The sequence below is a fragment of the Equus caballus genome, chromosome 11 (genome assembly GCF_041296265.1).
Source record: "Equus caballus isolate H_3958 breed thoroughbred chromosome 11, TB-T2T, whole genome shotgun sequence".
Lineage (NCBI taxonomy): Eukaryota > Metazoa > Chordata > Mammalia > Perissodactyla > Equidae > Equus > Equus caballus.
Genome location: NC_091694.1, coordinates 11,746,612 through 11,766,513, shown reverse-complemented (window position 1 = coordinate 11,766,513; position 19,902 = coordinate 11,746,612). Strand labels below are relative to the sequence as shown.

The 19,902-nt window shown below is 37.8% G+C and overlaps 1 protein-coding gene across 2 annotated transcripts in view; it reads right to left on the bottom strand.

The window, feature by feature from the left end:
- ABCA6 (ATP binding cassette subfamily A member 6) overlaps window positions 1-19,902 on the bottom strand; it is a 64,012-nt gene that overhangs the window by 7,302 nt on the left and 36,808 nt on the right. For both annotated transcript variants that reach the window (XM_005597238.4, XM_023652146.2), the window contains exons 20-35: window positions 18,115-18,298; window positions 17,559-17,725; window positions 15,232-15,365; window positions 13,298-13,435; window positions 11,012-11,119; window positions 9,725-9,898; window positions 9,361-9,474; window positions 6,795-6,914; window positions 5,386-5,463; window positions 4,010-4,101; window positions 3,215-3,335; window positions 2,481-2,598; window positions 1,288-1,379; window positions 859-1,037; window positions 346-421; window positions 173-267 (exon numbers count right to left, since the gene is read on the bottom strand). In XM_005597238.4, coding sequence (XP_005597295.1) covers window positions 173-267; window positions 346-421; window positions 859-1,037; window positions 1,288-1,379; window positions 2,481-2,598; window positions 3,215-3,335; window positions 4,010-4,101; window positions 5,386-5,463; window positions 6,795-6,914; window positions 9,361-9,474; window positions 9,725-9,898; window positions 11,012-11,119; window positions 13,298-13,435; window positions 15,232-15,365; window positions 17,559-17,725; window positions 18,115-18,298 — 1,990 coding nt within the window. The remainder of the gene's footprint in view (window positions 1-172; window positions 268-345; window positions 422-858; window positions 1,038-1,287; window positions 1,380-2,480; window positions 2,599-3,214; window positions 3,336-4,009; window positions 4,102-5,385; window positions 5,464-6,794; window positions 6,915-9,360; window positions 9,475-9,724; window positions 9,899-11,011; window positions 11,120-13,297; window positions 13,436-15,231; window positions 15,366-17,558; window positions 17,726-18,114; window positions 18,299-19,902) is intronic.

Here is a 19,902-nt window from a genome sequence, read left to right as displayed (position 1 = left end):
AATATGATGCAACATTAGAGAATCTATTTGTTAAATATTTGGGTTTTTTAATAATATGGATTATCTCCACTAAATTAAGAACCAGTGGTTTTGGTTTTCCAAGATCAGTTTAAAAATGCAAGTTTTACATAAGATTTGTACTTCTGGCTCTGAGGGTTATAATAATTCTCACCACATTTGCTGCTGTCCTGTTGGATCCATGCCTGTAGACGGTTCGTCCAGAAGCAAGATAGGTGAATCTCCCAGAATGCTCAGCACAAAACACAACTGAAATGCAGAGAAACACCCCTGGTTGCTGCCACCATCACAGAATACCATCAGAATAACATCACATACCACACACACCTTTCTAGTGGCTCCTGCTGTTAATTCCCGCACTAGAACATTCAGCTGGTCATGCAGTTTGAAAGTATCCACCAATCTGATGGAAAACAGGATGAGAATATCAGATCAAGAGAGAACTTGGGGAAAATGTAATCACATGGAAGAGTAACAGCATCGGAGGGAAGCTTGGCACTATTATTCTCAAAACTCTAATGATCAAAAGGAGAAGCAGTGTGTTTTGAAATATGAAAGATTTTTTTTATCTCATAAAAAGTTTTTAAGAATAACTGGAATTCTGAATTTGGAACTGAAATGGATGATTACTCATTCACTTAACATCGTCAATTATTTTTTTAACGATCCCTCAATCAGGGATGCAGGAAACAGCTCCTGTCCCCCATCCCTGCTCTACCACTGACACTCTGAACAGGTGGAGACATCATTTCTACTCTCCATGCTTTGTTAGTGAGTTCACCATCAAGGGTACAGCCTCCCTGCCTCTTGACACAAAGGAGTCACGTGACCTCTCTGTACCGTGAAATGGCAGCGGAAGCGTCTCCTTTTCTCAGCCCTTTCACAGCGGCGAACACCTCCAGATGCTCCTTCACCGTCAGGTTGGGCCACAGCACGTTCTCCTGAGGGCAGTACCCCAGGAACTTGAGCGTGTCATCTCCTTGATGATCCCAGTCTGAACTACTTCCTTTCAATTCCACCTAAGAAAGTAAACCGGTTATAGAAGCACCTGTAGCCTTTTCTCCAATCACGCACTTGAGAAACTGACACACAGCTGATAAATGCCTAAATTTTTTGAGCATCAAAGAAATATTATAGAAATTACTTCATATATTTATTGTAAAAACTATTTAAACTATTAATATAAAAGTATAGTCTTACAAAGACATAACCCATATTTATCACGAAATCCTATTTCAAGAGTGGAAATATTTTTTCATTTCTCAGTACCTTTCCAGCCGTTGGCGTCATGACTCCAGATATCATTTTAATAGATGAACTTTTACCAGCCCCATTGGGTCCTAGCAATCCCAAAATTTCACCTGAAAAAGGAAGACTGACTATCAATATTGGAATATTAACATAAACCTGTTTCTTCAATAACCTTCTCAGATAGGTGTACCCCTTAGTACCATTTGAAATTTATAACATATATGTAATCCATGTCACCAAAATATGAACTTTAGCTCCTATAATTATTTAATATTAGTGAAAATTTTATGGATTTGATGTCAATATATCTGCCTCTTTTTTTCTGGATTACGTTTCCAGTTAAAAATGTGCCCAGATTGTTTTTGCTAGTAGACAGCTCGTGCTGAGTACACACATAAATGATACCTAAACTTGGGGAGTCAAGGACATTTTCTCTATCCCGAATTCCACCACCTGTGTCCAAGTCATCACCTTCTTTCGTCTGAACTAATACAAAAGCCTCTTAACTCGTCTGCCACGCAAATTCATGAAAAAAACAATGCCCAACGTGTAATTTTTTCAAAATATACATTAAATGGTGACAAAAAGCCTACTAAAACCTTCCGGTGGCATTCCACTAATTTCGTATAAAATCTGGACTCTCGGCTGTATTTGGTCCTGCTCACCTCTTTGACTTCATCCCTCCCGTCTGCAGATACATACACTGGCCTCTTTGTGTCTCAACCACTCCAAAGGTGTCCCCATATCTGGGTCCCTACCCTCGCTGTCTCCTCTGCCTGGGGTGACCTTGTCTCTTCATGCTCACATAGCTGCCACCTTCTCATCACCCAGATCTTGGCTTAAATGTCACTGCTCAGGAAAGGCCTTCCCCTACTCCAAGTGAACGGAACTCTAAGTCACTCACGTCATTTCACATATTTGAATGCCCTACATAGAACTTGCCTATGTGATAGCTGACACTTTTCTTCATAAGTTGTTTTTTGTTAATTGACCCCTCTTAGGATGTAGAATCCATGAGGACAAGATGTCGCCTATTTCTTTCATAATTATATTTCCAGAGCCTAAAACAGTCCCTGGCACACTCAACAAATATACATATATGTTGAATGAATGAATGAATGCTTCAGCAAGTACAACAGTGCTCACAGCATAGATGTTCAGTCACTATTTTTAAAAATAACGATGAATGAAAAAGAAGGATTCTTCCAAACCTTTTTTAACACAGAAGGAGATATTTCTTGCTGCTATTTTCTTCTTCCTCTTTGTAAAGCAATTTTTCTTCTGGCCTGCATATTCTTTGTGTAGACAGCTGGCAATTATGACTGGTTTCTGGAATAGAGGAAGTGTGATTTTCCTCTTAAACTTCAGAGACTTTATGGTGCTATGGTCTCCCTACTGGAACCTTCCCTGCCCTATGTCATAAAGAAAACTATATTTTGAGTTGAGGATAATCCATATAGCTTGTTTTAAATGTAACATGCATTCACTGATGTTGATAATATTTCTCTCTTCTAAATGGACTGAGAAAACCGTATGGTTTCATGGAAGGTGGTCATTGCCTTCCCAGAAGAGATATGTCTAACCTCATGGAAACATCACAACATCTAAGTCAAATAACCCTTAGAATCTTAATCTCTACTTAGGATTTTAGAACAAATCTCGCATAAATTCCTCAACTCATGAAATATTTAGTTTTGAAATTATAGCTCTACTTATCAAAGTCCATTTTTCTCAAAAAAAAGAATAAAACCATTAGATTTGGTGTTCTTCTTTGAGCTTCCACAACACTCCAAAGAAATGCCTGCATATTTAAGATTATGAAAATGCCGAATTACGAAAATGCACCAAACTCCAAACTTTCAAAATGAAAACCAGCATGTCAACCTCTATGCCTGGCAGTGCTTGACTATTTCCATTAAATCCACTTTGTCACTTGCTTTTCTACCTCCTCTGAGTTTGAAGTAGTCAGGGCGGTCGCTGTTCTTATTCTTTCTGCTTGAACATCTTCGTCTTCATCTACGGATTCTTCTGGATTTGGTGGAGCATTTCTACTTTGGGGGGAAATTCTGTAGAGAAAATGAAACGTGACATGTGGTTTTCTAGTTGTCAAAAATGCCTCAACTATCAGCTTCCCTGTGGTTTTACCATTGGCCTTTCAACAAACTGGTGAGGATGATGGCTGTGCGAATACTGCTTCTGCTTTTGCCACCAACTTCCATCTGGGTAGCTAGAATCCTTTTCTCAGTGGTGTTGTAATACTTTCAGTTAGCATCTTTGACCCTTTCAAATCGGTCAGCAAGTACTGCTGCTTCTTTAAAAATCAGGTCACCTACATTTTCTCTGTTCCCTCCGAGCCCATCTTAATCATATCCGACATTCACCTCAGTCTCCTTCCCTGTTGACCCCATCTAGAGTCCCTCCACTTGTGAAGTTACTCAGTCAATTCCATCCTATCTCTTCTGTTCAAGGAGATATAATCATCTTTGATGGGACAATGGTCCATGTGAGAACTTATTAAGTTTTTTTGAAAAAGTGAAAGCTTCCCCTCAGCTGGTCAGTGGCTGAACTCTGCCCAAGAGTCCTGTTTCCTGGCAGTAATCAAGCAATCCTCTCACCATCATGAAAATATCATGCCGTTTACGTTGTAAATATAAATCCGTATTAACAGGTTGATAGTGCAACTACTATCTAGGAATATTAAAAATACAATATTTAGTACGAAACTAAGTTTTATCCCAACCTGAAAACAGGATCCTTTTGCATTATTTTCTTTCCACACTTTATTTCCATGCATCTTAGAACAAAAACGAATAGCAAAGCCTGAAAGTAAGGCTAGGAGCAAAGAAAAACAGTTATATTCAGGCACAAATTCACAAATATTATTTAAACGTTTGAATTAAATTGGTGGCCTTTTGTCTCCAGGTAAAATAAATGTGAATCCTTCTTACAATTCAGGGGAGAAATCCAGCGATACAATGACAACCCAGCTTAGTGGAACCTGTCTCCTTTCCTCCTTTCACAGCCTATATCCAGTCTGTCAGCAAATTCTATCTGCTGTACCTTCAAAAGTATCCAGAACCCAACTACTTCTCACCCCTGCTTGTCCTACTCCCCCTGAAGTCCCAGGTCATTATAACTTCATTATAATATTGTAGCACCTTGTAACCTGGTCTCCCTTTTCCTTCCTTTCCCCAAACATCTATTCTCAACACAGTCACTAGAGCTACTCTTTTAAAACACAAGGTCTTGAAAACATAAGTTTGATCACATCACTTTGCTTCAAATCCCGCAATGACTCCTCCATTACTCAAAGAACGTCAAAGTCCTTGTAGTGACTCAGAACGCTCTGTGTAACACGTTCCATTCACTCTACATTTTACCCTATTACCTCTGTGATTATCTCTCCTACCACTCTCCCCTTTGGCCACTCTGCCACAACCACACGGGCCTCCCAGCTGACCCTGGAACAAAACGGGGTCACTCTTGCTCCCTCCCACTGGAATGCTCATCCCCAAACTTTCCCTACAGCCTGCTTCCTTGCCTCCTTCGGATCTTTATTTCTCAGCCAGGTCTTTCCTGATCACCCATCTGACACAGCATCTATTATTTATTTAGTTTATTATCTGTCTCCTTCCACAGGAATATAAGCTCCAACGGGGCAGGGCCTTCTGTCTATATTTCCTCCTGTGCCTAGGAACGTACTGACACATTGTATTCAAAGACAGTAGCTTTCTTCACCCTAAATATACCAAGGTAATTGGTTTTTTTTTTTTTTCATTTTTATTATTTGATTTTTGCCTTTTTATCTCTAATTCAAAGAATTTGTTATATTGCATCTGTATTTTTTAAAGCTCTCTCCAATTTGGAGAGGGCAGCAAAAAAGATAAATACACATGAAAAATCAACTTTATGTTGGTTTCTGGATGTACACAGCCTATTCATGCACATAAACAGTAACTCTAGGATTTAGAATCATGTCCAAATGTAATTGCTTTACCTAACACTATATTAAAAACATTTTCAAAGTTGGCACACTCCAAACAAGATGAAATAGTTATCACAGTAAATGATAAATATCCAGAAAAAAAAATAGATGGAAAGGTAGGAAGTCCTTACTATTAGGCATAAGAGAAAATCAGCTCCACTCAGGTCATAATTTGGGTGTTGAATGTTATCTTGGTGCTTGGCAATGTTCTGAAAAGACCAAAAATAAACGGGTAAGTGGAAATTAATCAGCTTTACAATTTGCATTTCACTAAACTGGCATTTTGCATATTGAATATTTTCCTCATTAAGCTTGGCTCCCCTGTGTGCGCTGGTGACAAGCAATTGCCTGCAAAGAAGGGGGGTGGGGGTACCTACTCAACTCTGACTCTCTCTCAATGAGCAGGTTTCCTATGTTGGTTCCTCCCTTCCTATTCTCTCTCTCTTTTTTTAATCTTTTCGTTTAGTGTTTGGTGAAAGTATTGAAAGTATGACAGAGAGAGTTGCCTGCATCATAAAAAATTCCATATATTAGCAATATTTGTCCTAAATGCCCCTCACAAGCCTTTTCAGGGTCCCTTCCTATCCCATGGTGACTATTTCTTCCACCAATAATTAGTCTTATCAAATTATTCTTTCTTCATCAATCAATGCATTCAGAAAGTAACTCACTCCTCCTAAGTAATGTGTGACAGACCTAGGTCAATGTATTTCACCTTGTAGGCCTATTTATATTTTAGGAGAGAAATGCTTTAAAAGCAAAGGAATGAATTTCCAATCAAGAATCCAGGCATTGCTCTGTCAATGGAAAAGTATTTTTGCAGCTGGAGGGCTTTCCCTAGACCCCAAGAACACAAACGATTAGGGAAGCCCTCTCTACTGTCTTTAAAACCGCTTCATCCAGGATGATGCAGGGCTATAACTGAGCATCTCTGCTCTCCTCATCGTACACTTCTTTCTGTTTGAATGACACTCCGTTTATTTAATGCCTCCTGGTCTTTCCTGTTTCAATACCTCGCTTTCCTCTACAGAGTATGTTTACCTCCACCCCACTCTCCCACTAATTAATTCTTACTCATTCTTTAGGATTCTGTTTAAACACTGCTGCCCCAGAAGAATTCCCCAGCTCTCCCTAGCGCATCACCTTTGTTTCATATCCCTCCCTGGGCCCTTCGTCTTCTCCTTTGTAACCTTTCAACCCCTGGCATTGATTTCCCTGGGGCTGGACTGTCTTTGTCTCCACTAAGCTCTGTGAGAGGAAGGACTGCTATCTTGTTCATCAGGCCATAAAATTCACCCATTTTAAGTGTACAATTCAAGGAAATTTCGTAATATTACAGAGTTGTGAGAGCAACACCATAATTCAATTTAAGAACATTTCCGTCACCCCAAAGAGATACCTTGTACGCATTTGCTGTCACTCCCATTCCCACCCCAGCCCCAGGAATCCACCAGCCTACTTTCTGTCTTTATAGGTTTGGCAAAGCACTTGCATAGGTTGCATATTCAAAATTAATAACACAGTTGGTAACATTTCTCACCTCTCCCAAAAAAGTTAGAAATCCACCCAAGGTAGATGGGGGAACAAATATCATGCTAGGAATCAAGCTGGGTAAGTCGGCTCGATGTATTACAACGATGCGAAACATGATGATTGAGGCCTATAAGATAAGTTGAAACATACTGCATGTCAGACATAGTCCATTGATGTTTGAGAAAATACTGAAGATGTAGGTGTTCTCATCACATATCAGAATTTCCCCATATGCAGATACACGCCTTCCAGAAGGAGAAGGGAAGGGAGCCACATTTGTTATTGAGAATGTATAGGACTTTTAGCTCCCCAACAGAAAATTTTTTAGATAAAAATTCTGGACACTAAGGTGAAAGCTAAAATGACCAAATAGACTCTCTGACAGTGATTAAAGGCAATATAAGACAACAGGATAAAGAGAGGAATTACCTTTTTATAGCTAAGGTACCAATATTGTTAATGTATAAAAACTTATACACATTGAAAAGGAATATGGGCAGTTATTAAAAAGACAAATCCATATTGTCTCTCACCTAGACTAAAGCATTCCAGTTATCCTCCCTGGTCCATTTCTTCCTGATTCCAAACAAATGATTTTTTCCAAGATTGTGCATTTTGATTGCATGGACTCGTTTTCTTTTAGAATACTGGTAAATGTGTACTTAAAATTTTAATTTTTCTGTCTTTTTTTTTTTTTTTTTGAGGAAGATTAGCCCTGAGCTAACATCTGAGGCTAATCCTCCTCTTTTTGCTGAGGAAGACTGGCCCTGAGCTAACATCTGTGTCCCTCTTCCTCTACTCTATATATGGGACGCCTGCCACAGCATGGCTTGCCAAGCAGTGCCATGTCCACACCTGGGATCTGAACCGGCGAACCCAGGGCCACCAAAGCGGAATGTGCAAACTTAAATGCTGCGTCACCGGGCCAGCCCTGATTTTTCTGTTTTAAGGATCAATTTATCAGTCAACAGGTGTGTATTGGGCACTGTACTGAACCTTTGCTGGATCTTGTTAATGTATTAACTATAATAAAAATAATAAGAATCTTAACTACTAAATTCACTGAATATCACACAAATACCAGGCATTTGGAACTTAGCATGCATTGTTTACTTAAATCCTCGCAACAACTCTATAATGTGGTTATTCTTATTATCCCTCCCTTTATATATGAGAAATCTAGGGTCCAGACAAGTTAAACAATATCCTCAAAACCGCAGTTAGTGAATGACAGAGCTAGAATTCAAAACTCTGTGTGTGTGTGATTCCCAAGCCTTTAAGTCAGAGAAATGTACTATTTTGAGGGATTGTTACACAGGAGAATGTTGTGTCAATATGAAATGAATTTACATTTTTGAGGAATACATAGTCTACATATAAGAAGTAACTGGTAATAGAACCATATAACTTATAACCAAGTGTTCAGTAAGAGCACAATAAGCATTTAAGATGGCAAACCCATAGGACTTTTCTCATTTTACAGTCACCACAATCTCTTTGCAAAGGTATTGCCCGATTGTCCATGTTTACATATGTCTCTTCTCTTGGTTTCCATGACGTCACCCTCTTCTTCCTTTTTCTCCTTTCTCTTTATTTATTATAACTTTAAGTCCTTTAGTCCGCTTAGCCGACTCTTATTCTAAGCTGACTCTGCTTATTCTACTCGCCTGTAAGTTTCTACTTTTGTGAGTCGTTTTTTCCTCCTTTCTCATCTACTGGAACAAGAGAGGATTCCAAACAGCAGCAAAGGAAATACTCCATGGCTCAGCATGCTAAGAAGATGTGCGGCTATACCTCCACCACTTGGCTGAAATATGGGCTGGAAGGGTGCTTCCTTATTAGACAAGGGCCTAAGATATCCTTGAAGCCCACACCCTTGGGGGTACCGGAGTCCAGTGGAATCTAGAAACAAATTAACTCTTAACTGGCTTTACTCAATGATGAAGAGACATTGCCTAGACTGTCCTTCCATATATACTCAAGATCACAAAAGGACTACTGCACTAACCATCAACATATGATACATTTTTATATATACTATAGATTCTCTTCTACCTTCTACCATGTATATAGAATAGAATCTGCATTGTCGATTATGAATTCCTCTTGCATAATACCTCAGCTGCAAGTGAATAAATGAACACAGGAAGCAATTTGACTTTGTTGTTTCTAAGGAAAGTCAAGATAATGCAGAACCTCTTTCTATTAGGTTTGTGGACTAATGTAGCGATTAAGATGTTCTCATTGTGATATGAACAAACTACAGCAAATAAAGGAGCACAGCAGAGAGTCAAACACGTGACACTGAAACACTGTATTTTTCAAATTGAAATATATCTGCATATGATGGGATATCTTTTTTCCATTGCTGCCAACTATTTTTGAATTATCATGGATTAAAATAAGAAAAGGCAATATTGTAACACATTCCACTTCCCTCTCCTCTCTATGGTGTAATTTTAAGATATTAATTTTCCCCATTGCTTAAGACAAAATTGACTATATTTAACATTACATTGAAAGTTTAAAAAAGAACTCCATCGCTCAATTTATTTATTTGTATATGTACTTACGAAAGAGAAGGAAAATGCCCAAAGGCCACTATTTTTTCTCCTCTTGCGGAAAATAAATGATATCACGTAGGTCAAGAAAACAAGGGAAATTGCGTAACCAAGCGTAATCACAACCTGAAGATAATACAAACAACATCAAAGTCAAAAAATGAAATGTTACCTGAGGGAAAAATTAAATTACACATATTTAAAAAATATCTCATTGCTCATGTACTTTGCCTGGTATTTTGGCTTTTGTTTATGACAAAATAGAAATGAAAATAGATCAAATCAAAATATAAATGCCTCGATTATATAAAATACCAATGCTAAAATTTATTATGAATAACTTTGTAAGATATTGTTTACATAATGTGTTACTTACCAAAGCAAACACAATTCGACTTGTGATATAAATGTGCCCCATGTTTGCTATGTAGAAAATTAAGTACATTAAAAGGAGAATAAAAGCAAAGAAGGTAGTATCCACCAGTGCCTGCCCACACCAGTAGGCAGAAGTGTACAGGCCCGAAATCCATAGCTGAGACTTAGCTCTTTTCTGATGAAAAAACACAAGATGAACAGAGATTCAGCTGAAACCCAAATCCAAAACAAACACATTGAAAGGTTTTTTAAAAGACAAATATAATTTAATCTTCTAATATTTTTTAATCTTCTAATATTTTTATTTTTTTTAATAATTTTAATTATGCACATACTGTTTAGGAACCTGAAGTCTAAAGAGCCAATTCCGTAAAGTTGGCAATTTTGAAAAAGAGTATTGTTTTATGTTTTTAATTTTTTGGTGAGGAGGATTGGCCCTGAGCTAACAACTGTTGCCAATCCTCTTTTTGCTTGAGGAAGATTGTTGCTGAGCTAGCAGCTGTGCCAATCTTCCCCTGTTTTGTATGTGGGATGCTGCCACAGCACGGCTTGATGAATGGTGTGTAGGTCTGCACCCAGGATCCAAACCTGTGAACCCGAGGCTGCTGAAGCAGAGCACACAAACTTAACCACTACACCACCATTCTAGCCCTGAGTATTGTTTTGCTTGATAAGTTTGATTCAGAACATCACTTTAACTCATGAATAGTGAATAGAAAAGTAGACCTCAAAATGATCGAGACATTAATCTCCTTCAAAAGAAATGTTATTTTGTGGCCTGAAGGATAATAAATTCTCCATTATCCAAATATGTTCTGGGAGAGTCACTGGCTTAGAACAGTGAAGGATGACTTGTCTAAATTTGGTTTAACTGTTTTTCCTGGATAAAGGGCATAACCAAATACAAATATAACAAAAAATTGTATTCTCCGCAGTACATAGGAGATTCAAGCCTTACATTTGGTCCTCAATTTCAACATCAATGATTTCCTCCTTGTGGTTAAGAAACAATACAGTCAAAAGTTTTATAATATCCCCTTTTGAAGGTTTAGACTAATTTGAGTCCCTGAAAAATTATTGCACGTTTCCTGTAATTTGAAGTAAAAAGTATTTCATGTTTTTAGAAATAAATTTTCTGACTTGATAGAAATAGTGTTTAACTATATTATCTAAATTAAACATGTGTTTAAATGTTTTTCTCACAGGAAAATATTTTGAACACATAGCACTCAAAATATAATTACTGAAGTCCCTGAAATTTCTTTTCCTTTTTCCCCTCTTTTCTTACTTTATAATCGCTGACACTGCTCATGGCGATGTAGGGAGAAATGCTGCACACAACCAAAAAAAAGAAAATGGAGCCTTCCAGCATCTCAGCCCAGAGTAGAACATAATTCTGCAAATACAAAAGGTACTTTAAACTAGTGAATATTCTAAAAAGTGAAACAACTACTAATAATCATAAAGAAGATGCTTTTCAAAATATTGAAAAATAAAAGTAAAAATGTACGTCTAATTCATCAACATCCCCACATGGAAGTGGGAGGGAAAATGATTTCTGATCATTTAACATGAGGCTTCGACTCCTAGAAAACAGAGAAGTAAAAACAATAAAAACATTTAATAAAAGAAAGAAATAACTCAGCATCCACTTCAGGGTACAGATCAAAAAGAATCGAAAACAGGGTCTCAGAGATATCTGCCCACATGTGTTCACAGCAGCACCATTCACAACAGTCGAGAGGTAGAAGCAACCCAAATGTCCATGCACAGATAAATGGATGCACAAAATTTAGTACATATATACAGTGGAATATTATTCAGCCTTAAAAAGGGAGGAAATCCTGTCACAAGGCACAACATGGATGAACTTTGAGGACATTATTCTAAGAGAAATAAGCCATCACAAAAAGACAAATACCATATGATTCTACTTATGTGAGGTAACAAAAGTAATAAAATTCATAGAAACAAAAAGTAGAATGGTGATTGCCAGGGGTTGAGGGGAGGGAGAAATAGGGAGTTATTGTTTAAAGGGTGTAGAGTGGTAGCTCTGCAAGATGAAAAAGTGGTGGAGATCTGTTTCATAATAATGTGAATATACTTGACAATACCAAACTATACACTTACAAATGGTTGTGATGGTAAATTTTATGTTACGTGTTTTTTACCTCAATACAAAAAAGTAATAATTCCGAAATTGCAATCCTAGATGAACAGATTGTTCAGGCCTGAGCATGTCTCTCTCAGCAAACCTAATGATGTATCTTTGAAGCTGGGTGGGCGTGTTCTGAAGCATAGGCATAAAAAGAAAACTCAACGCCGCTGAGCCCATCTTCAAGGAGATGAATTTTAAATCGCTACCCCCAAATCAGTGTCTGCCTGAGGCTGTACTATGCTCAGGCAGGGTACAAGGACTGCTTCATGGATATAATTACAGGGGAGCAATGCAATAGCCTATCTCAAAATGATTCTACAATTCTCAAACTTCATTTAAGGCTTTGAAGGCTACATCTATAAATTCCAATTTTTCACCAGGTAGGAAAATGCATTACCGTCTTCATAAGAATGACTGAGAGAGGAAAAATATGTCCATTGCTGATGTCTCAAGTATATTCCATCCATCTGCTCTTGCATTTACCCCCAGCACCACTAATGCAGTGAAGCCAAACCTGAATTCGACCCCTGTGTCACAAAATGGGCTTCCCTTTTTGATGGTTCCATTTCCCATCATGTTTATTGTTCTTCCAACCTCCTGGCTTAAAACAGTTGGAGTCAGCTATGAGAGGTCCCTCTTGGGTATCAGTCAGGGTCTAATCAGAAAACCATCCCCACCTTCAGTACTTAAAATAGAGAGAAATTAATCCTACAGTGGTAATGGTTACATGAGTGGAAAGGGCAGAGAAGCCAAGAAGGATGATTAAGCAAGAAGCCACTGTCACTTCTGGGCTACAGCGACAAAGGAAGGAAGGGACGTTACTGGAGCCTAGGGTAGGGAATCCTCCTGTTCTCCTGGCTCCCACCACTGCTTCCAGTGGCCTAAACCCACCCTGTAGCTGGCCGACAAAGAATCCTGAAAATGCAGCCTGTGTATATCAGACACCCCTGCAACAGAGAGCAACCATGGGAGGTGAAGGCGTTCATCAGAAAGCATAGAGCCCAAGAACTGGCAAATTCTCCTTCATGTCAGTCAATCTACCACCTATGTAGTCAATGGAGGATCCACTGACAAGTTATGTTAGATTTATAAGATCCTAAAGCTGGGTTACAAGTGCTCTTATTTCCAATTCAGTGTACACACTCTCTCCAATACACCTCTGCAGTCAAGTGCGTATAATTTTTCAGAAGATTCCCTGAGAGACCATGACATAATACTGAAAAGTATTCCCCTATGAGAATTGTCTGATAATAATAAGAAACAAATCATATTCTGTTAGATAGAATCTGTTTAAAATGTTAGAACAAAATAATAATTTTTAGGATAACAACCAACTTTGAATATTTAAAAGCTAAAGGGGAAAACATAGGTTTGTCAAATTCCTAGTTATTCAGAATGAGGAAATCTAACACTTACCAAACGAAATGAGCTTCTCTCGGTTCGAATAGGTTGTGTATGAGTAAACATTCGAAGTAGTCCATTGCTGACAATATTCATAAGGATAGGAAAACAGTGCAGTCTCTTGGTATTGCACACAACTGAAAATCTATAATCCTTAACATAAAACAAACACACACAAATAAAATAAATAATGTCAATTCTAAATTCTTAAAGAACAAAGATTTTCTATATGAGATCTCACTAGTCCCACATTCTAGCTGTGACCGTCTTCAAGTTAACTGATCTTTCTGAGCTTTAGCTTCTCCTCATCTGTGAAAGGGGATAATAAATGAGTTGTTATATAGTTTAAATGAGATAATGTATATTAGGCCCTAGCACACTGGATAGCACAGTCGGCAATATGAATTTTTATTAGTATTACTAATTTTAGATTATTTTGTCTCCATTTTACTGACGAGGAAATTTCAGCGAACAGAATTTAAAAGTGGCCCTGACAAGGAGATGCACTGTTTACAGTGAGCAAGCAAAGGAACCCTGATCTTCTGAATAGGAGACAAGCATGGGTTTCATAAAGTATTCATGGTTAAACTGCCAATGAAGCATTTTCATACTTTCCAAGACAATATTTATTTCTTCATGTTTATGAAAATGTTCATAAATTCATCAGAGGCTTAATATTGTTTAAATATTACCAATAGTTCCCATAATAAATATGTTAGAAAACTAACAAGTAAAGGAACTGACAACGTAGTTTCCCACAGTTGGCACAAGCAGATTCCATTTTTTTATGATGTACCTAGTTTAGGTAGAACTGAATCCAATGATGCATCCTCAGAGGCTTTTGTTTTTGTTTTTATTTCCCTGGTAGCAAGAAATAAAGAGGTCGCTTGACTTCATGTGGCTCCCTGACTCAGAGTTTTACTGACGATTAGGACATAGTTCCAATAGTCATGGTCCTGGAAGGATCTCTACTGCTTGCACTTTTTTTACCCAAACTGAAAGATGTTGAGGTAGTAGACCGAGAGCACCTTTCTCTCAGAGATTTCATGTGGTTATTAAAGTATGTAAAGTCTTTTCTCAATATACAAAAACATCATTTGGGTAGTTAGCCACTGAATAGGATTCCTTAAATTCATAATGATATTAGTTGATAATTATAAGGTCGAATATTTTATGAAGTCTGAATAATGCAATTACATTTAGCTACTTTGAAATGTAAAAATTATCTAAATCAACAGTTAAGACAGAAAATGTTATGTTTCACCCTTGAAACTAATATAATGTTGTGTGTCAATTATATTGCAATAAAAAAGCAATCATAATAAATATGAAAAAATAAAAGAAGCCAGACAAGAAAGAGAACATATTTTATGATTCTAAGTTATACACTTGTGAAGCTCAGAAACAGGCAAAACTAAGCTATAGTGATTAGGGAAGTATTATAAGTGGTAAAACTATAAAGAAAAGCAAGAAAGTGAGGAGCATAAAAGTGAGATAGTGGTTACTTTGGAGGGAGGGAGAGGATTATCATTAGGAAAGATAGCTAGAGGGCGTCCGGGATGCTGGTAGTGGTCTTTTGTTTAACATGAATTGTGATAGCATGGGTAACATGAGTGATCACTTAATATTTTAATTCACTTTGCAATAATTAAGCTGTGCATATGTATTCTATGTACTTTTGCACAGGTATATTATTTCCACGTTTTAAAAAATTACAAAAAATAAAGTACTTATTATTACAGAGGAGAAAAAAAGATGGAAAATGTTTAATAAAAACTTCTTTCAACCTCACAGTTTATTCAATAATGAACCAAAATGTTTTTGAATTGAGTTGCTGTACACTACCTAGGTTGACTTTCTGCAGTTTTTGAAACAGTGAAAATGTAGCACTTTATTAATGCGTTGGGGGTTTTTTTTTGTCATAAAAGCAAAACAAGAGGCAAACATACCTTCTGTTTACCAGAAACTATGATAGCTCCATTGTATGACAGGTCATCAGTGCCATTTCGATTTTCAAAGTCATCTACTTCCAAAAGTATATTCTGATGCTTCAGTGACTGTATAAAATCTTCAATATCTGATTCTAGTATGAAATCAATAACAGAAGACAATATAAAAGCAGGAACAAACGTTTCAAAAATTTTTTCAAATTTTTAAAGTCAATACGTACAGAATATTATGTGAAGGTCTGTCTCTTTGGGTATCACAGTAAAATTGGTCCGTGAAAGAGAAACCACTCTACCATCTTCAGTTTATTAAATCTTATGCTGTGATGTTAGCTTTATAATTTTGTGTAATGCCAATTAACACATGACCATTAAAACAAGATAATTCTATTTTATGATTCTTCATTAAAATACATTTGAACTCAATAATTTGCAGAAATACAATAATTATATGAGGAGTACTTCAGATTGTCCAGCCTAAAATGGCCAATAACACTCTCCTCTCTCTCTTATTCTTTGAAATAACAGAAAAATGAATATATGTATGCATATATATAACATATACCTCTATTTTACATATTTACATATGTATTATGTACACATATATTACATAAATATATTTTTTCTCAGGAAGTGGGAAATGAAAAGGGTGCCACTATCACACTGAAGTTTTTGATTTGCCCCTAAAGAAGAAAGCAGATGAGATCGTTTGACAGAGAAATAAGAGCTGAGAAAAACCCACAGCCTAGATCACACAGGACCAAACAATTGAAAAGAAAAAACCAATTTCCAGGATATCAGAACTCAGAGTGGACAAATTTGAGGGGCAAAGTGGGCTCTGAAGTCTTGGTCAGACTCATTGACTGGTTAAATACACCTCAAACAAGGTGACCACAGGCCCCTCCCTGTGTTCCACATAGAGCAGGCAGCAGCTGTAGCTGTCTCCAGGATACAAGACCCCAAATTTACTTTCAAGAGATAGTATCTGGAGAAAACAACACAGCAGGACATAAAGTAACTCCAGGCAGTTAGAACGACAGAACGGAATAGGAAAAGGAAATGAGGACTCTCATTTTTTCCTCATTTGGACTTTGAAACGGGAGTTCATCCTGGGGACTCTCAGAGGGGGCTCTGGGATCGGAATCCTAATTAGGATTTCCACCAGGTGGGATCGGGAGGTACACATAGCAAACAGGCTTTCCATGCATCCTGGGGCAGTGCGTGTCCCCTCCATCTCCACAGTCACGTGAGGTAGGACACCATAATGGTGACCACATTCACCTGGGCAAATATGGATTCTCCAATTTAAAGATGAATACTGTACGAATGATCATCAGATTGTGAGAAAAGAGAAAAACAAGATGGCATAGAAATCCCAAACTTAAATCACAAAATACCTAACAAGTGAGTACAGGGAAGAAAAAATAAATAAGTTGACACAAATACATTGTTCTCAGAGTAACCAGAGAGGAAAATACATTCATTAGACAACAACAGGCTGAAAGGTAAAGAAACTGTTCTAGATCTTGAAAGTCAAACATACAATTAGCAAGGCTTTCAGTTTTAAGATAAGAGAGTGAACACAATTTACTTTCCAAAACCCAAATAGAAAACCATAAGAATGAGGAAAAGAAATGAAAAGAAACTCTTTGCTTAAAGAGAAGACATCTACACCTTGAATCACAAATGTACATAAAAATCAGAATGGGCCGGGGAACTCATCAAAAGAGGACTCTTACTCTGAATATATTTTAATATCTTGGGCAGAAACATAAAAGCTTCTTCAAAGTTAGATAACCAGTTAGACAAAACCAGTTACCCATTATTTAGGACAACAAGAGCACAGGCTCCAAACTGTCTTAAGGAATCTTCCTAGACCCTGTTGGAGGGGCACGGGGTATAAAAATGCCATCTCTATAGCTGAATCAGTGTGCATAATATTTACAGTAGAGGTTAGGCCGCTGTAACAAAGAGATCTAAAAATAGAGGGGTTCAGTCAATATAGAAGTTTATTTCTCTCTCCCACAGTGTCTCAGGGTAGTCAGATAAAAAGGCAGCTCTCCTTTACCACGTTCCTTCTATCTTGTTTCTATAGTCCCTACAGTGACCTGTGGGTTCCTATAGTGACCCACCTTCCCTTTATCTTGTCCCACCATCCCCATCATCTCCAAAATCAGAGCAAAATGCACTATTCCCCAGAAGTTGATTTCTATACATGAAGTTTAATCACACATTTTCTTCTCTCATGATTTGCTTTTTTTCCTTTTACATGTGCTATTTAACAATAACAATAACTTATCTCTGGATTTAAATTTTGTTTGTCTCTTCACCTGTGTTATTGATGATCAATAGGCTGGTACGAGAGTCTTGGGGAAGTTGTCCAGGAGAGAGGAAATACAATTCAGGTTTAAATTCCCAATCACTCTTTTGACTTACTACAGCGAAAAGTATCTTTTCCACAATCAAAGGGAATATTGCGATTCCAAATACCAATAGTCTACCAATAAAGAAAAATAACCATATGAATCTATAGTAATTTTATTCATTCAGTCAAAAATTTCACAAATATTTGTCAAATGCCAAATCTACACCAGCCCTGATTATAGGTGCTAAAATCCTGAAAGTCATATCTTCGCATGCCAACAGTACTAAAAGGCATTGCTATATAAACACCAGGCTATCAAACTATGAAAACTAAGCAGATCTGTGGATTAGGCTAATCGAGTGCTAACATACAGGTATTCCCACTGTCCCCAGTAAAATCAAATGCTGCATTTCGCCATCCTCTGGCAAGAATGTGGCATATTGTGCTCTAGTTTTAAATTCTCTTCTGGTTTGATCCTCTTTTGAAATTCACTTACAAAACCACAGTACTCTGATACTCACAGGGCCAAAAGTGCTTTCTTTCCACGTTTTAACTTTAAGAAACGGAGCCATGCTATTGCACAGACCTGCATCTTCCAGAGGCCCATGTCACTCAGAGCCTCCTGCATTTCAGGGAAAGAAGAGCGAGCCAGATCCATATTGTGCAGGCTTTCTGTGTCTCTTGTCATTTCTGCTTGTTCAAAATCTGCACATACACACATATGCACACACATTATTAATGTCATCCTTGGGTATCAGTATTCTCTTTTCAATATTAAAATTTGTTTTAGAATGTTTGTGGTTACAAAGAAAACTAAGAAACAGATTACATTTATGATGTTCACATTCAATAAATCTAGTGATAAAGCATGCCAAATTCATACCAAAAGAAGAATTCACTAAAGAGTGATCTCATTATGCCCAGTCTTTCAACAGACATAGAAGGTTCCACATGTAAGAATATTCTGAGAGATTCTGAGAAATCTTCTCCACAGGAATAGCCAGTCATTGATTCCTAAACATCTAGTACTAAGCTATCAAGAGTTGTAGGTGAGAGGCCGGCTCCGTGGCCGAGTGGTTAAGTTTGCATGCTCAGCTTCGGTGGCCCAGGGTTTTGCTGGTTCAGATCCTGGGCACAGACCTAGCACCACTCATCAGGCCATGCTGAAGCGGCATCCCACATCGCAGAGCCAGAAGGACCTATAACTACAATATACAACTATGTAGTGGGGGGCTTTGGGGAGAAGGAGAAGGACAAAGAGAAGAAAAAGAAGAAGAAAAGGAAGAAGAAGAAGAAGGAAGAAGAGGAGGAGGAGGAGGAGGAAGAAGAAAAAATGATTGGCAACAGATGTGAGCTCAGGTGCCAATCTTTAAAAAAATAAAAAAAAGAAGTGTAGGTGAAAGATTACCAGCTCTGAAACCACCAGATCTGTACCTGATTCCCACATCTGTGACTTGGGATGATTTGGGGCAAATCAATTAACTGCTCTTCTGTCTGATTTTATCATAAGTAAAATAGTGCCGATGACACTTGTTAGAAAGGTGGTTCTTGTAGGAAAGTAATGCAATATATACACACTTTTTCCCCCTAGATTGGCACCTGAGCTAACAACTTGCCAACCTCTTTTTTTTTTCTTTTGCTCTTTTTCTCCCCAAATCCTCCCCAGTAGATAGTTGTGGGTCCTTCTAGTTGTGGCGTGTGGGATGTCGCCTCAACATGGCCTGATGAGTGGTGCCACGTCCAGGCCCAGGATCTGAACCAGCGAAACCCTGGGCTGCCGAAGCGGAGCGCGAGAACTTAACTACTTGGCCATGGGGCCGGCCCCTATACACACATTTATCAAAGTGTCTGGCACAGGTGCTCTATAAATGACAGCTCTTATCAGTATCACCCATTAAAGTACATACAAGATGGTCCCAAGACTTTCCCCCATTTAGACCTTTGCAGAAGTTTGCATATTAACAAGCTAAGAACAATTTTTTATAAGAAATGTCACTCAGACTTCATGACCCTGATTGAGAACCTTTTATGTCTTCAAAGTGTCCAAGAAGCAGTGAGCGTCTGAGGATAGGAGAAAACTGCTTAAATTGTAGGCAAATAGTTTGCAAATAGTGATTTGGTATGTTCCAAGAAGGGATCTGTGTTCAGTCCTAGTAATGACGTTAGGAAACAATGACAGCCCTTCCCAAACAGCAGAGTCAAATTTGGAATTTGTCACATTCCTTAGTGGGACTCTTACATAAGACATTATAAATACTAAATTGGTACATGATTATTTGGAAATGGACTTTCTGTGAATTATGTAAATG